Consider the following 24,545-nt stretch of genomic DNA (forward strand, 5'->3'; position numbering starts at 1 on the left):
TTTTTTCTTCGTCGGGGTCACCACTTTAGTGGAAAGTGGGTTATACATCTTTAGATTGTATACCTGACTTTCTACTATAAAATTAAAGAATATGACGGAACGCTGAACTCCAGACTAAACAACTTAAACAACATTTATTTAGGTGGTAATCTTATAAACACATCTTTAGTTCTTGTGTTACAGCTTCTGTGTGTATGAGCATAGTTGTTGGGACGTTGTTCTGTTCTTGTTGTGAGCGAGCTGTCTTGTGTAAGTCCGAAAGATGTAGAGACAGCTTTAGCACACGTCCATGCTCATGGTCGGCCGACCATAAAAGAGAATGAATTGAGCGGGAAACGCTTGCTTGTTTAATTCTACGCATGCGCAGGAGTTACTACAAGATGTTTGGAAGGACTGGGCCACTAATGGCAAAGTTTTTGTCATTGTTGGCAGCTTGCCTCACTTAGGTGTCAGGTGATGCCCATGAGGGCACTTGGCATTTCCAATGCCTTAGCCTTCATCCATGCATGCTGGCATGCTTCAGTATCTTCCACTGAACCTTGTGGTGTGTGGCCAATTGAAGCACTTGGTGTTGCATTGATGTTTTCTTTTGTTAAATATATTCCTGTTCATATTTTGAATAAAAGATAGTAGCTGAAAAAAATGAATATATATATATATATATACACACACTTTTCCTCTTCTCCTTCCCTCTGTTGCTTTTCATATTTGGCACTCTGCTTTCCAATTTCCATGTTTCTTAAAGAATTATCTTTTAGTTGTTTTACCTTATCCCTTAGCATTCAGATTACTCTGTCAATTGTAATACTTATTCATTCATATTGTTTAGAATTAATGATGCATGATCCCATAGCTTTGAGATTTTGATGATGTAATTGCTTATGATTTGACTGACATTGTCATGTATGTGTGAGAGGCCTAATCTGGTCAGTTTGAACATAAGACAGGTAGAACATTTTGGGCTGGATATAGCCAGTTTAAATGCTAAAGGGTTTTTCAAATTTGCTAGAGTTGATTATCTCCCCTCTTTGACCACCATCCAACATTTGTCACCTTATCACCTCATTCCTTATTCTTCACTATTATTCACTTATTCAATTCCCTTATTCTTTAATTTTCTCTTTTTCCTCTTTCTTCTTCTTGACTCCCCCCTCCTCTCTACTTTCAATCTATCTATTTGATCCCATACAAAATGCAAATCAGTGGCACTGATAGAAACATTAGAATCTTCCTTTTATTCTCAGCAAACTGATTTATTACAGTTTAGAACTAGAGATATCTAAAAAGCTCTCTAGTAATTTTCTTCCTATATACAGAATGGATTATCATTATTCGATTTGACTCAGGTTTGTTCTTATTCCTGGTACAATTTATGTAGGTAGCAGGTTACTACCCATAACCTGAGATATCCACAAGCTTTTGTAGACGACCGTGCGAACCAAAGGAGAAATGATGATGAATGGAAATAGGCTCCTTTTAACGCGTCGCACGGTCGACACAAAAATATGATATATAATATGTTATAATACTATAACATAGAGAATTTGCATGTGAAATGCGAAGGAGTGCCAGTAAGGTAAAGATAGGGAGTCAACCGGTAAAGATGTATAACAGTAAGGTTTATTAGAGCATTAAACTGTACGTCTGTGTGTGAGTGTGAATGCGACATAATAAAACACAATGTAAGACAGGCCGTCATGTAAACAAAGAGTGTGTATACAAATATATGTATGTGAATGCAAGAGATACAGAGCATAGAAAAGAGTCAGTAACACGGATAGGAAAATACCAGTTCTCAGTTAAGGTACACAGTAGATTTGAAAGTCTGTATATAAGAGGTTGAGGCAGAGCTAAGTCACTTGTCATGCAGTTGAGGCTTCTATGCCGGGCCGGGCTACTTGATACAGATGGTTTCTCGCAGGTGTCGAATTCTGGCTGTTATTTCGTGGTGAACAATTCACACAAACAGTAGTGTTGAGAGAAGCTGCGGTTGCTGTTGGTAGCTTGTGTACGTAATGTTGTGTTGACGCTGGCGACGATGCTTGTAGTAAACAGTTGAATGATGGTGTTGATGTCATCGCTGGAAACTGGCTGGTTGGTGTTACGTGTGTGGTCAACGACCAGATCTTAGATCTGAAGCCGTGACAAACTGGCGCGGGTTAAAGCAGGCTATTTATAGGTACAATGAGGCTCCAGAAATCATCAGAAAACACTCTCTCACGTGACCTTATTAGATGGCCACAATTGGTTGGTTTGCACCCTGGCGCAAACAGGACTGGAGACAATTGCCGCACAAATAAGAGTCAGTCAGGTGATGGACAACAGCCGGGTCCAAGGCGGGAAAGAGATGTTACCTGCTACGTTCACATTTGTAAATAAATAACCATGAGAGAGATGGTTTCACTACACTTTCAATAATCTTTCAAGTGCTCAAAACCTTCCTGGTAGTCTTTCCTGTCCTTAAGTGGCAAACTTTCTGTAGAAGCTCTTCGGGACATTCTATTCCAATCTCCAACCATTTGTCTATATCATTTTTCACAGTTCTTAATGCACCATTTATTATAGGAACAACCTTTACAATTTTCATACTCTAAATTTTAACAATTTCAAATTTTAAAGGATTGTAGTTTTTCATTTTCCTTCTTTTTTATAATCCAAAATTCAAATGGACATGATGGATCAATTAGTAAGCAATTTCACTTTCCCTTATCTATTATTGTTATGTCTGGTTTATTATTTTCTAGCTTCTTAACCGTTTGAATGGGAAAATTCAAAAAAATCGTGCACTTCTCTGAATAAAGAACTCTTTCAACCCAATGATCACACCAAGTACTTCCAGTCTTAAATCCCAATTTTTGACAAAGCTTCCACAGCAAAAACTTTCACAACTTGGTCATGCCTCCCTTTCTTCTATTTCTATAAACCAACTTGGAGCATTCTGCAACAATGTCTGCCAAACTCCACACACTCTATATCTTGCTGATACTGTCTCCCGGTACACATATTTTCTCAAGTTGTTTGTTGTTAATACTTGATCTTGAGCTGTTATGATAAGACTTTCTGTTTCTTTTTTAATTGCCCTCTTTTCCAAAACAGATCATGCAAAGCTTTCTCTTCAACCTGTTTAACATACTCTCTTTGAATTTCATTCTTGTCCTTTTCCACACTTCATCACCTGTTCTTTATTCACTGTCTTTAGTAATTTCTCTGTGCTGCTCTATAGATATTCTAGTATGCTTTTTCTTTCTATCTGCACACACTCTTCCACAGCAATTAAGCCTCTTCCACTTTGGTCTTTTTTCAAGTACAACTGGTTAATATCAACTTTCAGATGGTGAGCTCCATACATTGTCAAAATCTTTCAAGATTTTCTATCAACTCACTTTTGGTCCAATTTACAATTCCAACTTTGTATCTGATTATCAGTACTGCTCTTACATCCATTGTTTGTTCATTTGGCATTTCAATTCCCTAGCTTTCTTCAAATTTTAATGTCACACTGGACTGTTCTAAAGTTTTCCCCAAAATACTTTACTTTCTTCTACAGGAACCACTTCCTAATGTTCTCTCCTCTATTTCCCCCCAAAGACGCCTTCTATTTGATTGAAACAATCTATTCTGGTCAAAACCTATGCATTCAGCAACATATCTTATCAATTTGGCCTTTAACACTGTCACCCTTTGTGACAATTCTTCATGTATTGTCTAAACAATTTTCTGATTACTATCACATTCTTGAGTTCTCCTCTCATTATCCTATTCAATTGCCCAGTTCTTTTTGTATCTTTACCAACTTCATTCATAATCTCTTCCTCCAGTTTGGTTCTTTCTTTTCATTCCTCATCTTCTACTTGTATCCTATTATGTCAACTACTACATTAGCAGCAGCTATGATTAGCTGGTTTGCTTCACTAATGCTCTCGGCAAGCTAGTATAATTGTTAGTGCACCAGACAAAATACCTTGTGGCATTTCATCTGACTTTATGTTCTGAGTTCAAACTACCCAAGGCTGACTTTACTTTTCATCCTTTTGGGATTGTTAAAATGAGTACCAGTTGAGCACTGGGGTCAATGTAATTGACTCACCCTCTCGCCCGAAATTGCTGCTTTGTGCCAAAATTTGACAATGACAATGACGACGCTCCATGTCTTTCTGGGTCTATTTCTTCCATGAATTCCATCCACTCTTAGTGATCAACACTTCTTTATGGAGCTGCTGTCGACATCCATCCATATCACATGACCAAACCTATGCAGTTTTCTCTTTTTCCCACTGCATCTAATTCCTCTTATGCCTAGCTTTTCTGTCAGTACACTAGCGTTCTGTTGCACATGTACACTAACATTACACATCCAGCAGAGCATACTAGCTCATTCCCCTGCATTTGGGACCTGCATCTAAAATGTAAAATTGTTGTTTGTATACATGCATCATACAATCTTCCTTTCACTTGGAGGAAGAGACCTTTGGCTGCCAACAGACGAAAAGCTCTCTGAATTTTCTCCATCCCATTGTTATTCTAGCTATTATATTTTCCATACATCTTTCCCCACTACTAATTTGGTCCCTGAGGTAGCAGAAATTATCCACAACCTCTGAAGAACTTCCAGGGAATTTGAGAAAAATCAATTTCCCAAGTATCTGCAATTTTTATGGCTTCTGTGTATCATCCACATTTGAACACTGCTTACTCAGATAACCTTCCTATTGTTCCTCTTGTGTGTCCAAAGCTTGCACTAGGTACACTGTATGGAATTCCTTCCTACAACTTTCCTACAAATCAAGTAGGGCCATTTACTTGAAGTGGGTAAGGTTCTGTCTGTTTTCTTGCTTACTAAGACCTTAGTCTTTGCTAAGTAAACCTTAGGGCCCTTAGATTTTCACACCTGGAATTTCTTTTCTACCACTGTTATAGAATCTGTTATGAGAGTAAGATCATCAGCATACAAAAGTTTTCAGGGGCTGCCAGTCTTAAATTCATCTTTTATGGCCTGGAGGACAATGATGAAAAGGAGTGTGGATTGAGGACTGAGCTTTGACGAATGCCTACCATTACACCAAATTCTTCATCGCACTTGTGGTTAACTCTCATCTTACTAACAGCCTGTAAATGGCCTGTACAGCTTTTACAAGTCACTCATCTACCCGTAGTCTCCTCAGAGCCAACCATATCATGCAGTAGTGTACTCTATTGAAGGCTTTCTCTAGATCAACAAATGCCAAGTATAGCAGTTTGTTCTTTGCTAAGTACTTCTCTCACAGTTACCTGACTATGAAAATATCATCAGTAGTGCTTCTCCCTGAAGCAAAGTCAAACTGTATTTCATTTAGTCTAATTCTGCTCCTAACTAATTGGGGTATAACTTTCTCTGTAATTTATCACCTAGTCCAGTAGTTTGATACCTCTATAATTGCTTCTATCTAAGGGATCTCCTTTATCGTTGTAACAGCTAACTATAATGCTGCTACATAAGTCACTGGGTATTATGTCTTCCTGAATAACCTGATTAACTATGCAAGTGACTAGCCTGTATCCTACCCTACCAGATATTTTGCTCACTACATTGATAAGTGACCAGACAGTTAGCAGGTTTCCTGAAGTTGGTGTTGTAAACCAGTAAGCCATAAGTATCACAAAACTCAAACAGCCTTGTTCTCTCTTCATTTCTAGAGCCAAAGCTATAGCCTCCATGCACACCCTGAAATCCATCAGAGTGTCTTCCGGCATGTCTGTTGAAGTCCCCTGCCACAATAAGAACATTGTTGTCTTTCATAATCAAGGTAGTCCTCAGAAGGGACTTCTAGAAGTGGTTCTTCTGGGTATCTGTAAGACTGGCATGTCAAGCATATTCAGAAATAACTGACACTGTTACATCAAACAAGGCTGTTCTTAGCTTAATAATCCTATCACATACCCTGACCACTTCAATCACCTTATTTACTCACTTCTCTGCTAGTAGAATATCATTCCACCTTGACTCTCATTGCTGCTCACTCAGAAAAACTTGTATCTATGTCTCTGCCCATAAGCAGTCTAGTTGAGGCTCCTGTATCATATCTCTTGCACACAGCAGACATCTATACATCTTCACTTAGGCATTTCATCTTTCTCTCCAGATGTACCTTTCATTATGCCAATGTTGATTGTGGCAGCTCAGCTTGAAGACTTGGGAAAAAGTTTGAGGGATGTTTTCAGCTTCTGAAAAGAAAAAGAACTTTGGTGTTGCATGTCCTTGTGCTTAGTGTGAAAAATAATGTTACTATTGCAGTTTCAATTTCCCTCAGTCCCAAAAATCCTTTGTAAGCATGCACATACATATAAATGTAGATATACAACACACACACACACACACACACATTGCAATGTTATTGCACAACACTGTATTACTGTGTAACGATTATTGCACTAATTTATTGACAATCCATATATTGTATGGACTATTACTATGTAATAACAAAAATAGAATGGAATTCATGGGTTATTAGTTCAATTCCACATTAAGTTTCAGTTTCCCTTGTCAGTCAGAAATAAGTAATTAGAATTGATGAATAAAATAACTATTAGTATATTAGAGAAGCTTGTTTAAGAGGAAATCTGTTTCACCTTAATGTGGAGGTACAAAAAAAAAATTAAAATAAAAACAGTTACTTACTTGTTCTCTAGATGAGCAATGTTTGTGAAAAGATCATTTTAGTCATACTTACTTACACAGTCACATTACTTGTATATTGCTGGTTTGTGTATAAATCATTAATCTTGAGCCATTAATCTCAATCCGGTATATGCAAGAGAACCTTTATATGTCCCCAAGCAAAATCTCTCTCAAATACACCCTACCTTCATAAAAAAAAAGGAAGAATACATTGTGTAATGTTGTCTCAGTTATACAAAGAGACAGGATGGTCATAGATGGAATACCTTTGATCATAGATCTGCTTGGACAGTGTTGACCAAAGCTCAACAATTCAATATCCAGCCACTCCCTCAGCTCTGCCATTCCTGCAGCATTGGTGTTGCATAACCAACACATCATTTTCAACTAATTTTTCCTCACCCTCTGCATAGGTTCTGCATTCAATGGCCATGTGTCACAGTTTATTACATGCTTTTCATATGCCACATGTGTAAAGGATGTAATACTGCTTTCTACATAGAGAGAAACCTTTTCTTGTTTAGTTCTTGGGCAATCTTGACTGATCAGAATTATGATCAAAGACATTCCAGCTATAATCATTTCATCTTTTTGTAAATTCAAGATTAAGTGGTGGAACTGGCAGAATCATTAGCACATTAGACAAAATGATTTGCTGCATGTAGTTATGGCTCATTAAATTCTGAGTTCAAATCCTACCAAGGTCAATTTTGCCTTTCATCCTTCCAAGGTTGATACAATAAAGTACCAATCAAGTAGAGGCAATTTAAAATTACTTGGAGTTATTATACAAGCCGGTCCAATGTGTTCTCCCATTTTTCTTTAAACATGGTGGGGGCAGATTTAGCTGTTAAAGCTTTCTAATTGGCTTAAGGAACTGTTTCATGCAAAGATAACAATACTCCCCACCTCACAAATACAAACACATACGTAAATAAAAATGTAGAAAGCATTGGTATATTGGTACAGTTTTATATAAATATATACACATTGAATTGGATGCATAACTGATTGCAGCTCGGTATACATGGAAAAGTAATCAAGTGTGAGTGCCATACAGGTCCCATACATATCTGGTAGAGTACAGACCTTTGCATATATACATTGAGAAGTACATATTTCTAATACATACATACATACATACATACACACATATATATATATATATATATATATATATATATATATATATATATATATATATATATATATATATATATATATATACATACATTTAAAATGTGTATATCTAGGAGTGTGTTGTGAGTAAGGGAATGGGTGTATGTGTCTTGAACCTGTGATTATTAAATGGATGAATGAGTGTAGATGAATAGATAGATAAGTTGATGGACAGATATACAGACGGATGGATGTGTGTGTGTGTGTGTATATATATATATATATATATATATATATATATATATATATATATATATATATATATATATATACACACACACACACACGCACACACACACACATGCACACACAGAAATTGACTGACAGATGGATGGAAGGAGAGATTGACAGCTAGCTGAATCTATTGACACATAGATGAGTGAATGGATGGATTGAGAAATAAATAAATAGATAATTACCATTAGTAAAGTTCTTACAAAACAGAACAGCCATTAATACTACAACTCCAGATTGAAAACTTGCAGAAAGTATAAAATGGACAGAATGACAATCTTAAGGGAAGCAGTGGGAATGGAAGAAAGAAAGAATAAGAAAGGAGAAAGAGAGAGAGAAGAGAAAAAGACAAAAGGAAAGAGAGAGAGTCAAAGAGTAGCAGTGAGTGAAAGTGTAACAGTTGTAGTGAGAATTAGAACCCGGTTTTCTGGATGCGTTGTTTTATGGCCCAAAGACCCAGTAAAAAAGTAAACCCCAGCTGACACTCAACTTTTAGTTAAAATTATTTAAAAAAAAAAAAACATTTTTTCTCATTACAATGGTATGTCTCATTTTTTTTACTGCTTTCTTTTTTGTTAATTATTTGTTATTATTATTATCATTTCATACATAGACACATGGTCAAATTTGGAGGGAGAAAACAGTCAGTTATAACAAACCCAAAACTTAACTTATACCAAATTTTATGAATCCCAGAAGGATCAAAGGCAAACTTGATCTTGTCAGGATTGAACTCGAAACATAAAAAGCCACTGAAATCAACTTTGTCTTTCACCTTTCTAGGGGTGATAAAATATCAAAGTATTAAGACTAATTTAATGAACTAATTTTGTTACCAAATTTTTGCCCTGTGTAAGAAATTATTATTATTAACATTATTATTAAGGTGGAAAGCTGACAGAATTGTTAGCATGCCAGGCAAAATGCTTAGCAGTATTTTATCCATCTGTATGTTCTGGGTTCAAATTCTGCCAAGCTTGACTTTACCTTTCATCCTTTTGGGGTTGATAAAATAAGTACCAGTTGAGCACAGGGGTCGATGTATCTGACTTAGCCCCTCCCCCTTATACCAAAATTTGAACTCATTATTATTATTATTGCATTTTCCTCTATTTAGCTTATGGTTTTATTTTTTCACAGCTTAATGAAAAGCTAATGAGAAAAAAGAAAAGACAAAAATACCCTACCACTACCATAATGGTTGTACTTCTTCCATGTTAGTTTATGATTCCCATTGAATTATTTGCAAGTCAACAACACTGATATCTAAAATGAATATCTTGGCTTAAATCAAAGTTTGAACTTGATACCAAATATATTATTATTATTATTAGTAGTAGTAATTTAAATGAATCTTATTTGAAGGGGGAGATAAATTAAAAAATTTTTAAACAGGTTTGAAATTTTGTCAACATAAATGTAGGTACTTGTGTTTCCTTTCCTGTGCATGCATGCACACACACACACACACATACACACACTAACATTTATGTGTGTACATATATATGTGTGTGTGTGTATGTGCACTTTAAATAATATTGGTTAAATACCTGGGCTATGTTTTCTTTTAATGTATTTGCTGAGATTTTCTAATTAAATTTTATTTTCTTGCCTTTTTGACATATGAGAGAGAGAGAGAGAGAGAGAGAGATTTAGCAAAGTGGTACTTACCAATTATTATCTTGTGAGTAGCTGATCAAATATTTATAATGGTTTGGGACTTTGTGATGATTTCTCAAACATTTTATGTTATAACATTTCATATAGTGCTGTATGGTGATGTCAAGGGATTAGGATATGTACAACTGAAAACTGTGAAATATTTTGACATATTTGCTAATAGAGTCAAAGCTAAATGATTGGGAATTTTCTCAAGATACTGGACTTGGTGTACATTAAGTTTAAAACTTACTGAATACTTATTTTATTCTTGTTTGTTTGTTTTTCTCTAATCAAATAAAGACAAACGCAGATACCACTCTCATTTCACAGATTGTAACAAATACGACTCTTTTCAAAGGAAAGTCATGTAACAATCTCACAATGAAAGTATGGAAAAATGGTTTCAGTCATTGTACTACAGTCTCACTGAGGCATCAGCTTCAAAGATTTTCGCCAATTTTATTGATCCTGCCCAATACTTAGTTCTGGCACTCATTTTATTGATCTCATTTTACAGAATGGTTACATTTAGCTGAGTTGAGCCCCTTTCAAGAGTGGTTTCCTTTTTATAAACTTCAATATCTTGAGGATATGACTCTGGCCCTTTACCATCATTTTATTTTTCTTTCATACACACTCTACCCACTCTTATATCATGTGGAGTAGTACTGAATCTCCTCCTGCTCAAACCTTCCCATTGCCCTCATCATCCTCTGATTCTTTCTCATTGATCCCTTGACACTACTTTTTCCTTTTTCCTCCTATTATCTCTTCCATCTTATCTTCCCTTTCATCATCACTTTACCTACCTATTTATAACATTAGGTGGCACTGCATCTCTTCCTACTTAACTCTCTCCACTGTATTATCAGTCTCTATCTCTCCCACAGTAACATCCTGACACTACTTTTCATTTTCCCTCCTATTACCCACTTCACTAACACTGTGCTGTGTATCTTTATTTAAGTCTGTATGGTATAATTTGAAGGAAATTAAGTTGCCATTTTTAGCAGGTTGAGCAATATAACACATAACTTAGAAGCAGCACCACAGATGTACCAACACAACACACACGAGATTGAAACAGCCGACCTCACGCACTTCTCATGAATAATTCCAGAAGAAGCTTCGTGAGACCACTCCTGAGACGCTTTCGAAAAAAGGAAAACCGTTGGAAAACAGCAAATAAGATCTGAAGAAGGAATTGTAATTCCGAAATATCATCGGACTATAGATAACCAAGTTACAACAGGTATATAGTCCATTTTTTGTTCTATAGTGCATTGTTATACCATTCTAAACTTTTTATTCTTTACAAACAGTACACAATGCTTCAAGCGAACTACAATACTCTCTTATTTGTTTTATATTATAAAGACAAGTGGAGTGCTATTCACAGCAATTCATATAATTCTGAGATACTAGCATACAAACAGTGTAAATGAATAAATGTATATATGGCTGTGTGGTTGAGAAGTTTACTTTCTAACCATATAGTTTCAGGTTCAGTCCTACTGTGTGGCACCTTGGGCAAGTGTGTTCTGTAGCCCTGAGCCACACACAGCTTTGTGAGGGGATTTAGTGGAAAGAAGCTGGAAGAATCATATTGTGTGTATGTGTGTGTGTGTGTGTGTGTGTGTGTGTGCGTGCATGGACACCTGGGTATGTTAGGTGTTGTAAACGTGTCACTGCCACACAAGCAGTGTCCTTCATTTCCAATTTTCAATGAATACATGTCTAGCCAGGGGAAAATATTACCTTATTGGAAACAGGTGATGGTTGGTGATAGGAAGGGTATCAGCTGTAGAAAATCTACTTCAATGGATTCTATCTGACCCATTCAAACATGGTAAAGTGGATACTGAAATGATGGTGAGTATGACACTAGGAAACTTAATTTTATACAAGGAAACATTTCAAATGTTTTCTCTAAAACAATCTTTGAGTCTTACAACCAAAGGATAATGATTTCAATTTAGTTGTTTCTTGTTAAACAATGACTTCATTAATAAAAATAAATCCATGCTCAAACAAAGAGTATGTTTAATCTTGTTCTAAAATAATTGGGATCGTCATTTCAAGAGAGAATAGGTCACTGTTTTTACCAAAATGTGGCCTGTTGTGTGTTCTTCAGCTTTGGTGCAGTGAGTATTACACTTGCCCAGTCTAACAGACAATTTACCATCAAAAGAGATGTAGATTTGACATATGGTCTAAGGTACTAATACAATTTATTCAAACATTAATTATTATGATTATATGAGTAGTATGAAGTTCAACAAGTAGTGTAACACTCGTTCAGTTGAGAGAGTAAAAATATTATTATGATTAAAAGCCACAAAAAGCCTTGGAAAATACAGCTGTCCAGGGTTCCTGGCTAAAATTTTAAATTTAATAAATTTAAATTTATTTCACCATTTATCAAACTGGTGAAAAAAGAAGATGGTTTAATAACTGCATTTGCTCTCTCCTCCATTGTTTATGAGGAACAAGTAACAGAAAATTATGGTACAGGTTACTCTCAAGGGCCACTGGTTTAATCTACCAGGGTGTGTTGAAATCTAAGCCATGGCAAAGGCAACTAACCCAGGAAATAAAGAACTCTAACAGAAAAGCTTGAGGTATGTTGTTCTGGCAAACATTTGCACCAACTTTCTGCTATCAGCATTTCTCAAAGGTGTAGCTGCTCCTATATAAGCCTTCACTACTACAAACAAATCATCTGTGTGGGTAGTCTAACAATTATAATATTGGCTGTTAGACCCTCATATGTTGAAGCCAATAGGAGAATCCATTATTTATCATCATCATCATCATCATCAAAACAACATCCTTTCATGTCTGTTTTTGATGGGGGCACTGGCTGGATTGTTCAACAGGGTTAACTAGATTGGAGGACAATGTGTTGCCCCAATGTTTCAGCTTTGGCAAGGCATCTATAGATGGATGCTCTCCCTAACACAGATATCATTATTATTGTGAACAGTTTTATGCTTGCTTTTCTATGCTAGTATGTGTTAGGCAGGACCATTTATCTCTTTCCCAGTCACAGTCCTTTGCTATTTTATTTTCTTTATGAGGATCAGCATTCTGAGATATGACCTCACCACTGTTTACAGGCTTCTTTATATAGAATGAATCCATCTATATTGACTAATCTATTTGTAGGTGCAGGTGTGGCTGTGTGGTAAGGAGTTTGCTTCCCAGTCACATGATTCTAGGTTCAGTCCCACTGTGTGCCACTTTGGGCAAGTGTCTTCTACTATAGCCTTGGGTTGACCAGAGATCTGTGAGTGGATTTGGCAGACAGAAGCTGAAAGAAGCCTGTCGTATATATCATCATCATCATCGTTTAACGTCCGCTTTCCATGCTAGCATGGGTTGGACGATTTGACTGAAGACTGGTGAACCAGATGGCTACACCAGGCTCCAATCTGATTTGGCAGAGTTTCTACAGCTGGATGCCCTTGCTAACGCCAACCACTCTAAGAATGTGGTGGGTGCTTTTACGTGCCACCGGCACAAAGGCCAGTCAGGCAGTACTGGTAACGGCCATGCTCAAAATGGTGTATTTTACGTTACACCTGCACAGCAGCCAGTCCAGTGGCACTCACAACGATCTCGCTCGAATGTCTTTACATGTGCCACCAGCACAAGTGCCAGGAAGGCGACGCTGGGCACAGGTGCCATCACGATTTCGCTTTTGCTTGCCCCAACAGGTCTTTGCAAGCCGAGTTTAGTGTCCAATGAAGGCGACAACATTGGCATGGGTGCCAGTCATCGAATTTAGTTCAATTTCGATTTCACTTGCATCAACAGGTCTTCGCAAGCGGAGTTTAGTGTCCAAGGAAGGAAGGTATGCATAAGTGGGCTGGCTACACCCCTGGCAGAGGCCTTGGATATTGGTCTCACTTGACTTGCCAGGTCTTCTCACGCACTGCATATTTCCAAAGGTCTCTGTCAGAAGTCATTGCCTCGGTGAGGCCCAATGTTCGAAGTTCGTGCCTCACCACCTCATCCCAGGTCTTCCTGGGTCTACCTCTTCCACAGGTTCCCTCAACTGCTAGGGTGTGGGACTTTTTCACACAGCTATCCTCATCCATTCTTGCCACATGACCATACCAGTGCAATCGTCTCTCTTGCACACCACAACTGATGCTTCTTATGTTCAACTTTTCTCTCAACGTACTTACACTCTGTCTAGTATGCACACTGACATTACACATCCATCGGAGCATACTGGCTTCATTCCTTGTGAGCCTACTCATGTCTTCAGCAGTCATGGCCCATGTTTCACTGCCATGTAGCATGGCTGTTCGTACACATGCGTCATACAGTCTGCCTTTTACTCTGAGTGAGAGGCCCTTTGTCACCAGCAGAGGTAAGAGCTCTCTGAACTTTGCCCAGTCTATTCTTATTCTAGCAGCTACACTTTCAGCGCACCCTCCCCACTACTAACTTGGTCACCTAGATATCGGAAGCTATCAACTAAGTCTAGTTTTTCTCCTGTATATATCTATCTGTGTGTGTCTTTGTGTTTGTCCTCTCATCACCACTTGACAACAGGTGTTGGTGTGTTTATGACCCTGTAACTTAGCAGTTCAGCAAAAGGGTATGATAGAATAAGTAATAGGCTCAAGAAATAAGACCTCGGGTCGAATTGTTCAACTAAAACCCCCCAAGATGGTGCTCCAGCATTGCCGCAGTCAAATGACAGAAACAAGTAAAAGAATATGTACTAATCCATCCATATGCACTAATCTGTTCATATGTACTAGTCCAGTCATATGTCTATAATATGCAATGTATTTTCTCTCATGCACTTGAAAATATCAACAAGTTTTTGGTGAAAGCTCATTTAACAAATGAACTTTGGAATATTATTCAACCAACCACAAGGTAATATTTGGTAAAATGCTTTGGATGATTTATCAGCACTCAGCAAAAGACATTAGAAAATTAAGCTCAACAAAACACACATGCACACACAAATATACTTCACATACATATGCATACATATGTGTTGGTTGTATATATTACTGAAAACAATGTTTGTTATGCAGCTTTAATCTTCTTTTACTGAGGATTTTTTTCATATTTGCTTATTGAGAAATTATGTGTGTATGTATGTGTGTGTGTGTGTGTGCGTATGTGTGTGTGTGTATGTATGTGTGTATGTGTATATATATATATATATATATATATATATATATATGAAGGAAAAAATATATGAAAAACTAGCAATAAAACAAAACTGAAATGTAGTTATGTTCCCAATAAAAAATTTAAAAGAATAACTAGTTCTCTCTCCCCATTTACAAACATGCATAGACACACATGTGTGATGGTGTGAGAAAGAGAAAAGGAAAGAGAGTGTGAGAAAGAGATGTGTTTGCAAATAAATATGTATGATTAGGTATAAATATGTGTGTGTGTGTGTGTGTGTGTGTGAGTGTGTGTGTGTGTGTGTGTGTGTGTGTGTGTGTGTGTGTTTGTGTGTGTGCATAGGTACAATTGTTACATATATATATGTACATATGGTATGTGTGTATGTACACATGTACATACAGACACACAGATACATATACATACATATACACAGATACATATTCATATATACAGATACACACACACACAAACACTCATGTATCTTTATATATATAGAATGTGGGTTAATAGACTGCATAGATTTGTCTTGCTAAACCTTCATTAACATACCTCTATACATATTCACAGATAAGTTTTTACATGCTAGGCCTTTTTCATCAGACCCATTTAGTTTTACTTTTTCTCTTTTTTTTTTTGTATAATTGCTTTTTAAATTTCTATTTTTTGGTGGGATGGGCGGGTAGGAGTGTTTTTAAGATATTTCAGTTTTTTGGCAAGTGGAGGTCACTGAAACAACAGGTTGCTGACCTATAACTATGCTTTGGCATAAGTGATAAAAAAAAAAAGGAATTGCTAAACAGGACTAAATCGGCACCGAGCAGGAATGCAGATTGGTTGATGCATCTTTGTATGCATCTTCAATGAAGACGACTGTGAAAATTTCTTATTGCAGAGTCCACATTGGAAAGGTTTTTCACCTGAATGAGTGCGCAGGTGAGCAGTGAGGTTCGATGATTGGGAAAACTTACGAGGACACCATTTGCAAACGAATGGCTTTTCTCCTGAATGAACACGCAAATGTCGACGCAGATCAGACATCTTTAGGAATGATTTGGCACAGATAGAACAAGGATACCGATGCACACCACTGTGGTAGCGCATATGAGAAGCCAACTGTTTCTGCAGTGGAAAAGTACGAGAGCACAAAGAACACTGAAACTCACTTTTGTTCTGTTTATCACTGACTGATAAGAAAGACCTTGAATGTGACATTGTATCTTCAGTGGAAAAACGACTTTGATTGGTTTCTTGAGTTTTGAAAGAACTTTTTTGTTGGTTATGGTCTAACTCTTTGGTATTGAGGTGTAGGATTGGCTTTAAAACAGACCCTACTTTGCACTGAATGTTCCAAATGGATTTGGAAGAATCTTGAAAAACTTTTTCTGTTCTTCTAATGGAACTATGAGAAATGGAGGAAGACAATGAAGAGTAAGCAGAAGAGGAATGAATATTAGAAATAGAAGAGTCTCTTTCGGAAGACTTCTTAAACTGAACCTTCAAACTTGATGCATGTGTCCCGTTAAGAAATTTTTGTCCTTTAGAAAATGTGTAAGAAACTGCTGCTGTACCATGGCGGTTGTGTGTCTTCAAGTGTCCCATCAAATTAGACTTCTGCGAAAAGGTACGCTGACATAGGCCACATCCATATGGCTTTTCTCCAGTGTGCACTCGAGTGTGTCGATTTCGATCAGAGGATGTGAAAAATGCCTTATCACAGTAATCGCAGTGGTAGGGTCGTTCACCTGTATGTGTGCGGAGATGGTAACGCAAGTGGGAAGACTGTGAAAATGTACGGAAACAGATTTCACACTGGTTTGGGGACTTCTCTTCAGAGAATTTTTTGTTCCCAGCCACTACAGGTTGAGAAGGTGCTGACTGTTCTTTCTCATTTGCCTTGGTAACTGGCACAAGCTTTTCAACTAAAACTACATCAGATTTTTCCTTTACCAAGTCACATACTTTTTCCTCTGTTGCAACATTTTCTGGATCTTTATCTGACAAACTTAGAGATTTGAGAAGGTCGCTAGTTTCCTTGCTAGTTTCTGTTGTTTGTAGATCAGATGGCTGCTCTTCCATCAAATCAACCTTTCCAGTGGTTACATTCATGGTTCCCAAACTCCTGTTCAGTCCTTTGTTGTTATAGAAGCTTTCATTAGATTTGAATACTGATCTAGGTGGAATTCTGCCAGATAAATCTTTCTGGGAAGCAGATGTTGATATTGTAGAATCAAAGGCTTTAACATTTGTGGCCCAATTCAGGTTATCTTCTTGATGAGGTTGTTGGTTACACTGGTGTTTAGAAAGCTGAATGCTATCTGGGAAAGATTTTTCACACACAGCACAGCTTAGTGTAGCTGACAAATATGTGACCATATCAGATAGTGAATCATCAGAAATAGTAACTGTTCCAGATTTCACAGGTAGCCATGATGAATCTGACTTATTGGATGTATGTGGAGTAGACATTGTCTTTTCTTTCTTCTTGTACTCTGGCTTTTTCACCAAACTTGGATGAGAAGCTTTGAGATGATTAGTGAGACTGTAATAATTAGTAAACTTCTGTTGACAAGCAGGACAACAGAAATTGATTTCAGAATGATTGGTGATTGTAGAGTGAGTTTGTTGATGTCTGGCCAACATAGAAGAAGTTGAAAATTTTTTGGGACATAAACGACATCGATAAGGTCTATCACCAGTGTGAGAGCGAGTGTGGATGAGTAAATTTGAACGCTGAGTAAATCTTTTTCGGCAATGGTTGCATTTGAAAGGTTTCTCACCTGTATGAACTCGTGTGTGACGTTTCAGATCAGATGATGTGAAGAAAGCTTTCCCACAATGTCTGCAGCCATAAGGTCTTTCTCCAGTGTGTGTTCGAATGTGATAAGTTAAGTGACATGCCTGAACAAAAGTACGACCACATATTTCACACTGGTGCTGTTTACGATTATTTTCTAAACTTGGTGAACTTATTGGAAATTTTGGCCTTATTTTGCCTTCTTGATTTAATGAAGTTTTAGATTGTTTCATAACAGCCTTGGGATCATTCCCTGATTCATCCACAACAGCTTGTGTAATTGTAGTGTCTTTCTGTATGGATGCATTTTGAAAATTTACCTGCCTTTTCAAACTTTTTACCTGATTTTTAGATTTAGCCTTGGATTTTGTAGCATAATAAGCTACACTTTGTGTATTTTCATTGCATCTTTTGTAAGCTGGGGATTCTTCAGTAAATGCAGAGTCACCAGTTAACCAACTGTGTCCTGCAATAGAGATCTCTAGAGGTTTAACACTTGGCCTATAGTTGTGAGTGGTCTTAGAAATTAATCTATCGGACTTAGACCTGTTGAATAATTCAACTTCTTTGGAATCAGCAGCATCTTTTCTTTCCTGTGAGACAGAGTCTGCATCAAAATTTGATGCAGATGTTATGTAGGTCGATGGATTGTCTTGAAACTTTTTGTCCCCTTTATTAAGTTGCCAATGACCAGATCTAACCTGGAGAAGTGTTATTGGTTGAATTGTATTTTCTTTTTTGTGTCTGTCACTCTTCTTATGCACTACAACATGCTGACCAAGACTAGAGAGGTGTTGAAAGCGTTCTAAACACATACTACATTGAAATAATTTATTGCCAGGATTCTCCACCTTATTTTGTCTTTGGTATAACTTTTTAGACAAGGAAATGGGATAATATGTTCTACTTTGGGTTTCAACATTACTGACACCAGGCTCAGCAGAATGTTTCACACTGAATGTATGTTGTCTCCCAGCATAGAGTTTCTTATGGTGCCTAACCTGAACAAGGCTGGTTGTTACCCAACAGCATACATTGCACACATACTTGCAGATTGAAGTGTGTTTCTTCAAATGCAGTAATAAAAAGACATTGAGATAGAATCGACGGGAACAGTAGCCACATCTGAATGGCTTACGTTGTCTATGTCTTGAAGAATGTTGTCTGAGTGCAGATCTGGTGAAAAAGGATTTTGAGCAGACTTTACAGGAATAATGTTTCTGCTCATTATGAGTCATGATGTGATTGATCAAAAGGCTGGAGTGGTCAAAGGACTTCATACAAAATGGACATTGGAAACCACTAGACTGCAAATGAGGTGCTAATGTTGTCGTCATACTGACTAATTTCTTTGAACCAGCTGGATCCTCAGATTCTACAGAAGCTGGTAAAGATGTAAGGTACATGTTACCATCATTGCTGACATATGTGCTAAGATCTAAAGTAATATTTTCTGAAGGCTCTGCCTTATTTGAAGGGGATTCATTGCAACTGCTGTTTTTTGTTTCACTGTAGGAGTTAGTTATCACTTCTCCTTTATCTGCATTATCTTTTCCATCAACTATCTCTTTGGGTTCTTCCTCAACATGGGACTGTGGCTGAGGAGAACTTAAGTAACCTGCCATAGTTTCAAGGGGTTTTGCAGTTTTCTTCTCATGTACTTGGACAGCTGACTCAGAGGAATTTTCAAGTTCACAATGGGTTGCCATATGATATTTGAGAAAGTTTGCTCGTGAAAAGCACATTTGGCATATATTGCATTTGTAAGGTTTTTCACCTGTATGTAATCTTCGATGACGATATAACATGGCTGTTGAGAAGAATTCACGGGGACAGAAATCACATTTGTGTGGCTTTACACCCGAATGTGTTTTTACATGAGAAATAAGATTAGAACTTTGATTGAATCTTTTCTCACAATAGTCGCAAGCAAAGGGTTTCTCACCAGTGTGTATACGTGTGTGACGCTTGAGATCTGATGATGTAAGGAACTCTTTACCACATGTATTGCAAATATGACAACGTTTCTGTTTGGTAATTCCACTTCTGACATTTAGATGGTTATGAGCATGTGCGGTGTGCTTGGAAAGTAGATGAATGCTGCTGAAAGTTCGCAAACACAATTTGCATTTGTAGCTTTTGGTCGTATGACATGCAAGATGTTTACTGAGAAGTGGAAAGTCTGAAAAGGATTTATTGCAGTGACTGCATCTGTATGGCCGTTGTGATGTAGCATGAGTGCGTAAATGGGACACAAGATTTGAATTCTGTGTAAAACGCTTGGCACAAAACTCACATTTGAAAGGTTTTTCCCCAGTATGAATGCGGGTATGGCGATTCAAATCGGACGGCTTAGCAAAGGCCTTGCCACAATATACACACTTATATGGACGGTCACCAGTGTGTGTCCTGATGTGATATGTCAGGTGATTGGCCTGTTGGAATGTCTTACTACACAACATACATGCATACTGGTTCTCTTGGCCACACAGCTTATCATCACCTTGGATAGAAGTTCTCTTCAAATCCCTGCCATCATCTACGTTAGCATTATTTACAGTGGTTATATTGTTATCTGTACAGTTGCTCTCTCTAACACATACACCATTTGATGATGATAAAGACAGGGGAACAACATTTCCCATTTCATTTTTATTGGCATCAGTGAGTAGGTACCCTTTACTAGCTACTTTGTTAGTACCATCATGTGACTCAGATGACAAATGTGGTTCTTCATCAGCACAAATTTTAGATGCAAGTTTATCCTGAAGTGGAGAAGACAAATCAATGCAGGTAATTTCTGGGTCAATTTTCAGTCTTTTGTCTGACCTTTCAGAATAGTTACAGTTTAATGTGTTAATATCTACAAATTCTTCACACAAGTAGGAAGACTCACCACTGTTTGTTATATTATTAGAATCTCTGTCAAAAGCAAAACTTTCTAGATTTGTTAGAGCCTGCATGTCAGGTATTTGGCATTGAATATCCTCTGATATACAAGGACTGCTACTTGGAATGTTCAGTGCAGACACAGCAAAGGTATTAGGAATAAGACTGCTGCACCCTGAAGACTGTTCACTACTATCATCACTAACATAGATAGGCAAAGTATTACAGTTGGTGGAACCAATGTCTCTGCTAGTTTCCCATTCCTCCAAAATTCCTTCACTTGTTACTAAACATGTGGGAATTTCATGAACTCTTGTTGATGAATCCCTGCCAGAGTTCACTTCTATATCCTTGCCTAATAATGACACTGGTTCTGTACCTGAGTAAGATGTTGAAACAGTTGAGTTACCTGAAGGTGTTAACAGCATCATATCATTCGTGCTTGTTAGATCAGTCACATTTGCAGTTTCCTCTAATTTTTGGCAGTTGTCAAAACCTAATTCAACTTTTATGTTGGATCCAGTCTGGCTTGGAGTTCGACTGATGCTATTTTTCACTATTCTACTACTTGGTTTTGTTTCATTGACACCGGCTTCTTTAGGATTTTCTACTCCTTCTGCAACTTTATCACTATTATATAACAATGATTGGAGGTTGTCAGCTAATGCAATTTCACTCTCAGAACTACTACTGCTTGTGTTGTTACTGCATGAGCTTTCTTTGCTGAAGTAGCCTGCAGCATCAGAAGAAGATTGGACTGCTGGCTCCTCGGTAATGACTTTGTCGTTAAAATCAAGTAGCACTGTTTTAACAGTAAATTGGTTATCAGGTGCCAAACCCTGAAGGACAGACTTACGATCTACTTCATCTTTTGTGACCACTAAAGGTAGTGGATCAACATCCATACTGCTATCACACAAGTCGTGTTCCACCTTGAGATGTTGCACAAGATTACTGACTTCAAGAAACTGTCTTGAACAAAGGCTGCACATTAATGGGTTTTGACCTTCAACTGGGAAATTTTCAGCTGTGGTAGAATTTTCTTTTGCCACATTTGTTGGTGAAGAACTGATACCAGACATTAAGCTAGACAGCAGCTGTTTATCCCAACTACTAACAGTTGATGGGAAGAAGTCAAGAGGAACCACTTTATCTTCTAGTTTCTTTATCTCAACTTGTTTAGAAACAATATTTAACAGTCCCTGAGCGCCATTATTATTTCTGTTAGTAGTAATATTATTATTGTTGATTGTATCATTAGGTGGGCTCTTGGTAGTACTGCTTTTTTTGGCAATGTCACCTTTGTTACTGATAATGTCAGTAGGAGTGCTGTTATCATTGTGGTGTACACGAATGTGTTGTGTAAGGGCAGCCCGTGTTGTGAAACCAATACTACACTGCATGCAGTGGTGTGGATAGACCTTTGTATGAGTGCGCAAATGAACTTTAAGGTTGGAGTTCTGTGTAAACCTCTTTCCACAGAAACGACATTGAAATGGCTTCTCTCCAGTGTGGATGCGAGTGTGTCTGTTAAGATCAGATGAAGTGGCAAAACGTTTTTCACAAAACATGCATCCATACGGTCTCTCACCTGTGTGCATTCGAACATGGATTGTCAGCATAACTCCACTTACAAATACTTTGCCACAAATGTTACATTCATGGTGACCTCGTTTGCTGTTATCACCATGCTGTGACACTTTATGTGAATTGAGAAGGTCAACACTGCTAAAACTTTTATTGCATTTTTGGCAGCAGTATTGTTTAGTAATTGGTGAGTGGTGGCCAGTACTTTCTTCATCTTCAGTAGCATGGGTGCGCATATGACTTACAAGGTTATTCTTCCGACTAAAACGGCGAGAACACCACTTGCAGAAAAATGGCCTCTCCCCAGTGTGTACACGTGTGTGTTGGTTAAGATGAGACATCGTAGAGAACACCTTATCACATGATCTGCATTGATAAGCCTTGTAGCCAGGGAAGATCTGTAGATATTTATTAAAATGGCCAGAATAGTTAAAGATTTGTAAGAAATACTTGCAAGTATAATCCACATGTACCGTCAGTAGGAAATGGCAAATGTGAGCTATTTTAAGAGGAATTTATATGATGATTAGCAACAGATATTGTTTGTTGTAGTTTGGGTGGAGTCAGTGGCTGTTCCCTTTGGACGGGATCCACATATGAGGAGGTCATAACTAAGCAACTGGAAGAGCAATAGTTTTCATGGCTAAGAAGTTAAAGTACATCACTTGGCTCCATATGTTGTAGGAGTGAGAGTAAAAAGACTTTACAGCAAGATTGTAGCAGTTGCTATGTAGAAGATTGATGATGGGAATGTTTTCTGAATTTAGCTGCAACAGATGTTGATAAGACTTGACTGCATGATAGTGAGACAGCATTGCCATGTGTGTCCATGACAACACGTCTGACTGGATGCAGCCAGTCATGATTACTTTCAACAAGTCACAATAAGAAAGTGTAAACCTGCAGCTGAGAAAAAATAGCAAAGTTTGCATCCCGTAAAAACACTGGGTTCATCCCATTTGAATTCATGTCTTGTTAACAGTACAGATTCATTATTGGCTAATCGTCTTAAAAATTACATAACATTGGTGTAGTAGTAGTAGTAGTAATTGTTGTTGTTGAAGAGGCAAAGTTCTCTGAAGCTCTTGTTAGTTGTTCATGATCCAGACCTGTGATGAAAAAGAATATCATTATAAACACCAAAAATCTCATCTATATCAAGATTAAAAAACAATATTGAAGAATTGTGGAAAAAAAAAAAAAGGTGGGATAGAAAACAAACTTTTTTTTGTTTATTTTGTTACCTGCACACAGTCTACATACCTTCACATATCTATCATAACCACCCCCCAGCCATTCCAATTTCTCTCACCATCACTTGTTACATTCACTTCTATCTCTAAACATCTTCCTTCACACTCTTATGTAACATTCCCCTCTATCCCTCCTGTACTACTTATATTCCCCCCACTATACCTTGTAGATGTGTCCCCACCAATATCTCACTCTCTCTCTCTCTCTCTCTCTCACTCTGTCTACCTCTCTATCACTTTTCCCTCTTCATTCTTGCCCCACTGAGGTAGCCAAGTATCTCCTCTATAGTAAGACACCTATCTTTATCTCTCTATTATACTTTAACCTCTCAATCAACCCAAAGCTACTTCCCTCAGTACCATTCCCTCTCCCAGCTGAAGGGTTCTTGTCTTGCAAGTTACTTGGTGACCTCACTGATGATGGTGCCATGTAAAATGCACCAGTGCTGGTGCCACACAAGATGCATCCAGTACACTCAGTAAAGTAGATGCCATTAGGAAGGGCACCCAACCATACAAACCAAACAATGGAGCCTGGTACAGTTCTCTGGCTTGCCAGTTCCTGCCAAACCATCCAGCCTGTTCTAGCATGGAAAATGGACATTAAATAATGATGATGAAAGTTAGTCTCAGAAAGAGATAAGCACAAATCCATAGTCTTCTTTAAATCACCAGTGTACAAGTCAGGGTAATTGGGAAATGCTAGCATGGTTAACGTTCACTTTGATTTCTTGTAGAGTGGCTTGCTTGGAAAAAGAAAAAACACAAAGTGGGGAAAACAATTTTAGTGTGGTGCCATTCTAGATGGAAAGAAGGATTGGGTCCACAACTAAAGAAAGTGTCTAGAAGAAATAAAGTGAGAAGGATAATGTAATGGGGAAAGCAAGGGTGTGTGCAAGTGTGTGCAGATTTTAGTTTGGATAAGATGTACAGTCAGCTGAAATTGTTGTTGTTTGGTCCCAATTCAATCTGATAGAGCAAAGTTATGATTAAAGACATTTCAGCTATAACTTTTTAGAAGTATGTAGTACTATATTACTTACCAACTTCCTCACCTTCAAAATATTAGTAGTGAAGCCCCTTCACCTTTATTAATGAGAATACAAAACAGAGTTTTTTCATC

At 37.6% G+C, this 24,545-nt stretch overlaps 1 protein-coding gene across 1 annotated transcript in view; it reads right to left on the reverse strand.

The window, feature by feature from the left end:
- Nucleotides 1-1,598: 1,598 nt before the first annotated feature.
- Nucleotides 1,599-24,545, reverse strand: part of LOC106883844 (uncharacterized) — a 158,351-nt gene continuing 135,404 nt past the window's right edge. The window contains exon 2 of the mRNA XM_052975172.2: nucleotides 1,599-23,278. Coding sequence (XP_052831132.1) covers nucleotides 15,692-22,510 — 6,819 coding nt within the window. The 5' untranslated portion in view covers nucleotides 22,511-23,278 and the 3' untranslated portion in view covers nucleotides 1,599-15,691. The remainder of the gene's footprint in view (nucleotides 23,279-24,545) is intronic.

Source organism: Octopus bimaculoides, chromosome 20 (assembly GCF_046866305.1).
Source record: "Octopus bimaculoides isolate indiv1 chromosome 20, ASM4686630v1, whole genome shotgun sequence".
Classification (NCBI taxonomy): domain Eukaryota; kingdom Metazoa; phylum Mollusca; class Cephalopoda; order Octopoda; family Octopodidae; genus Octopus; species Octopus bimaculoides.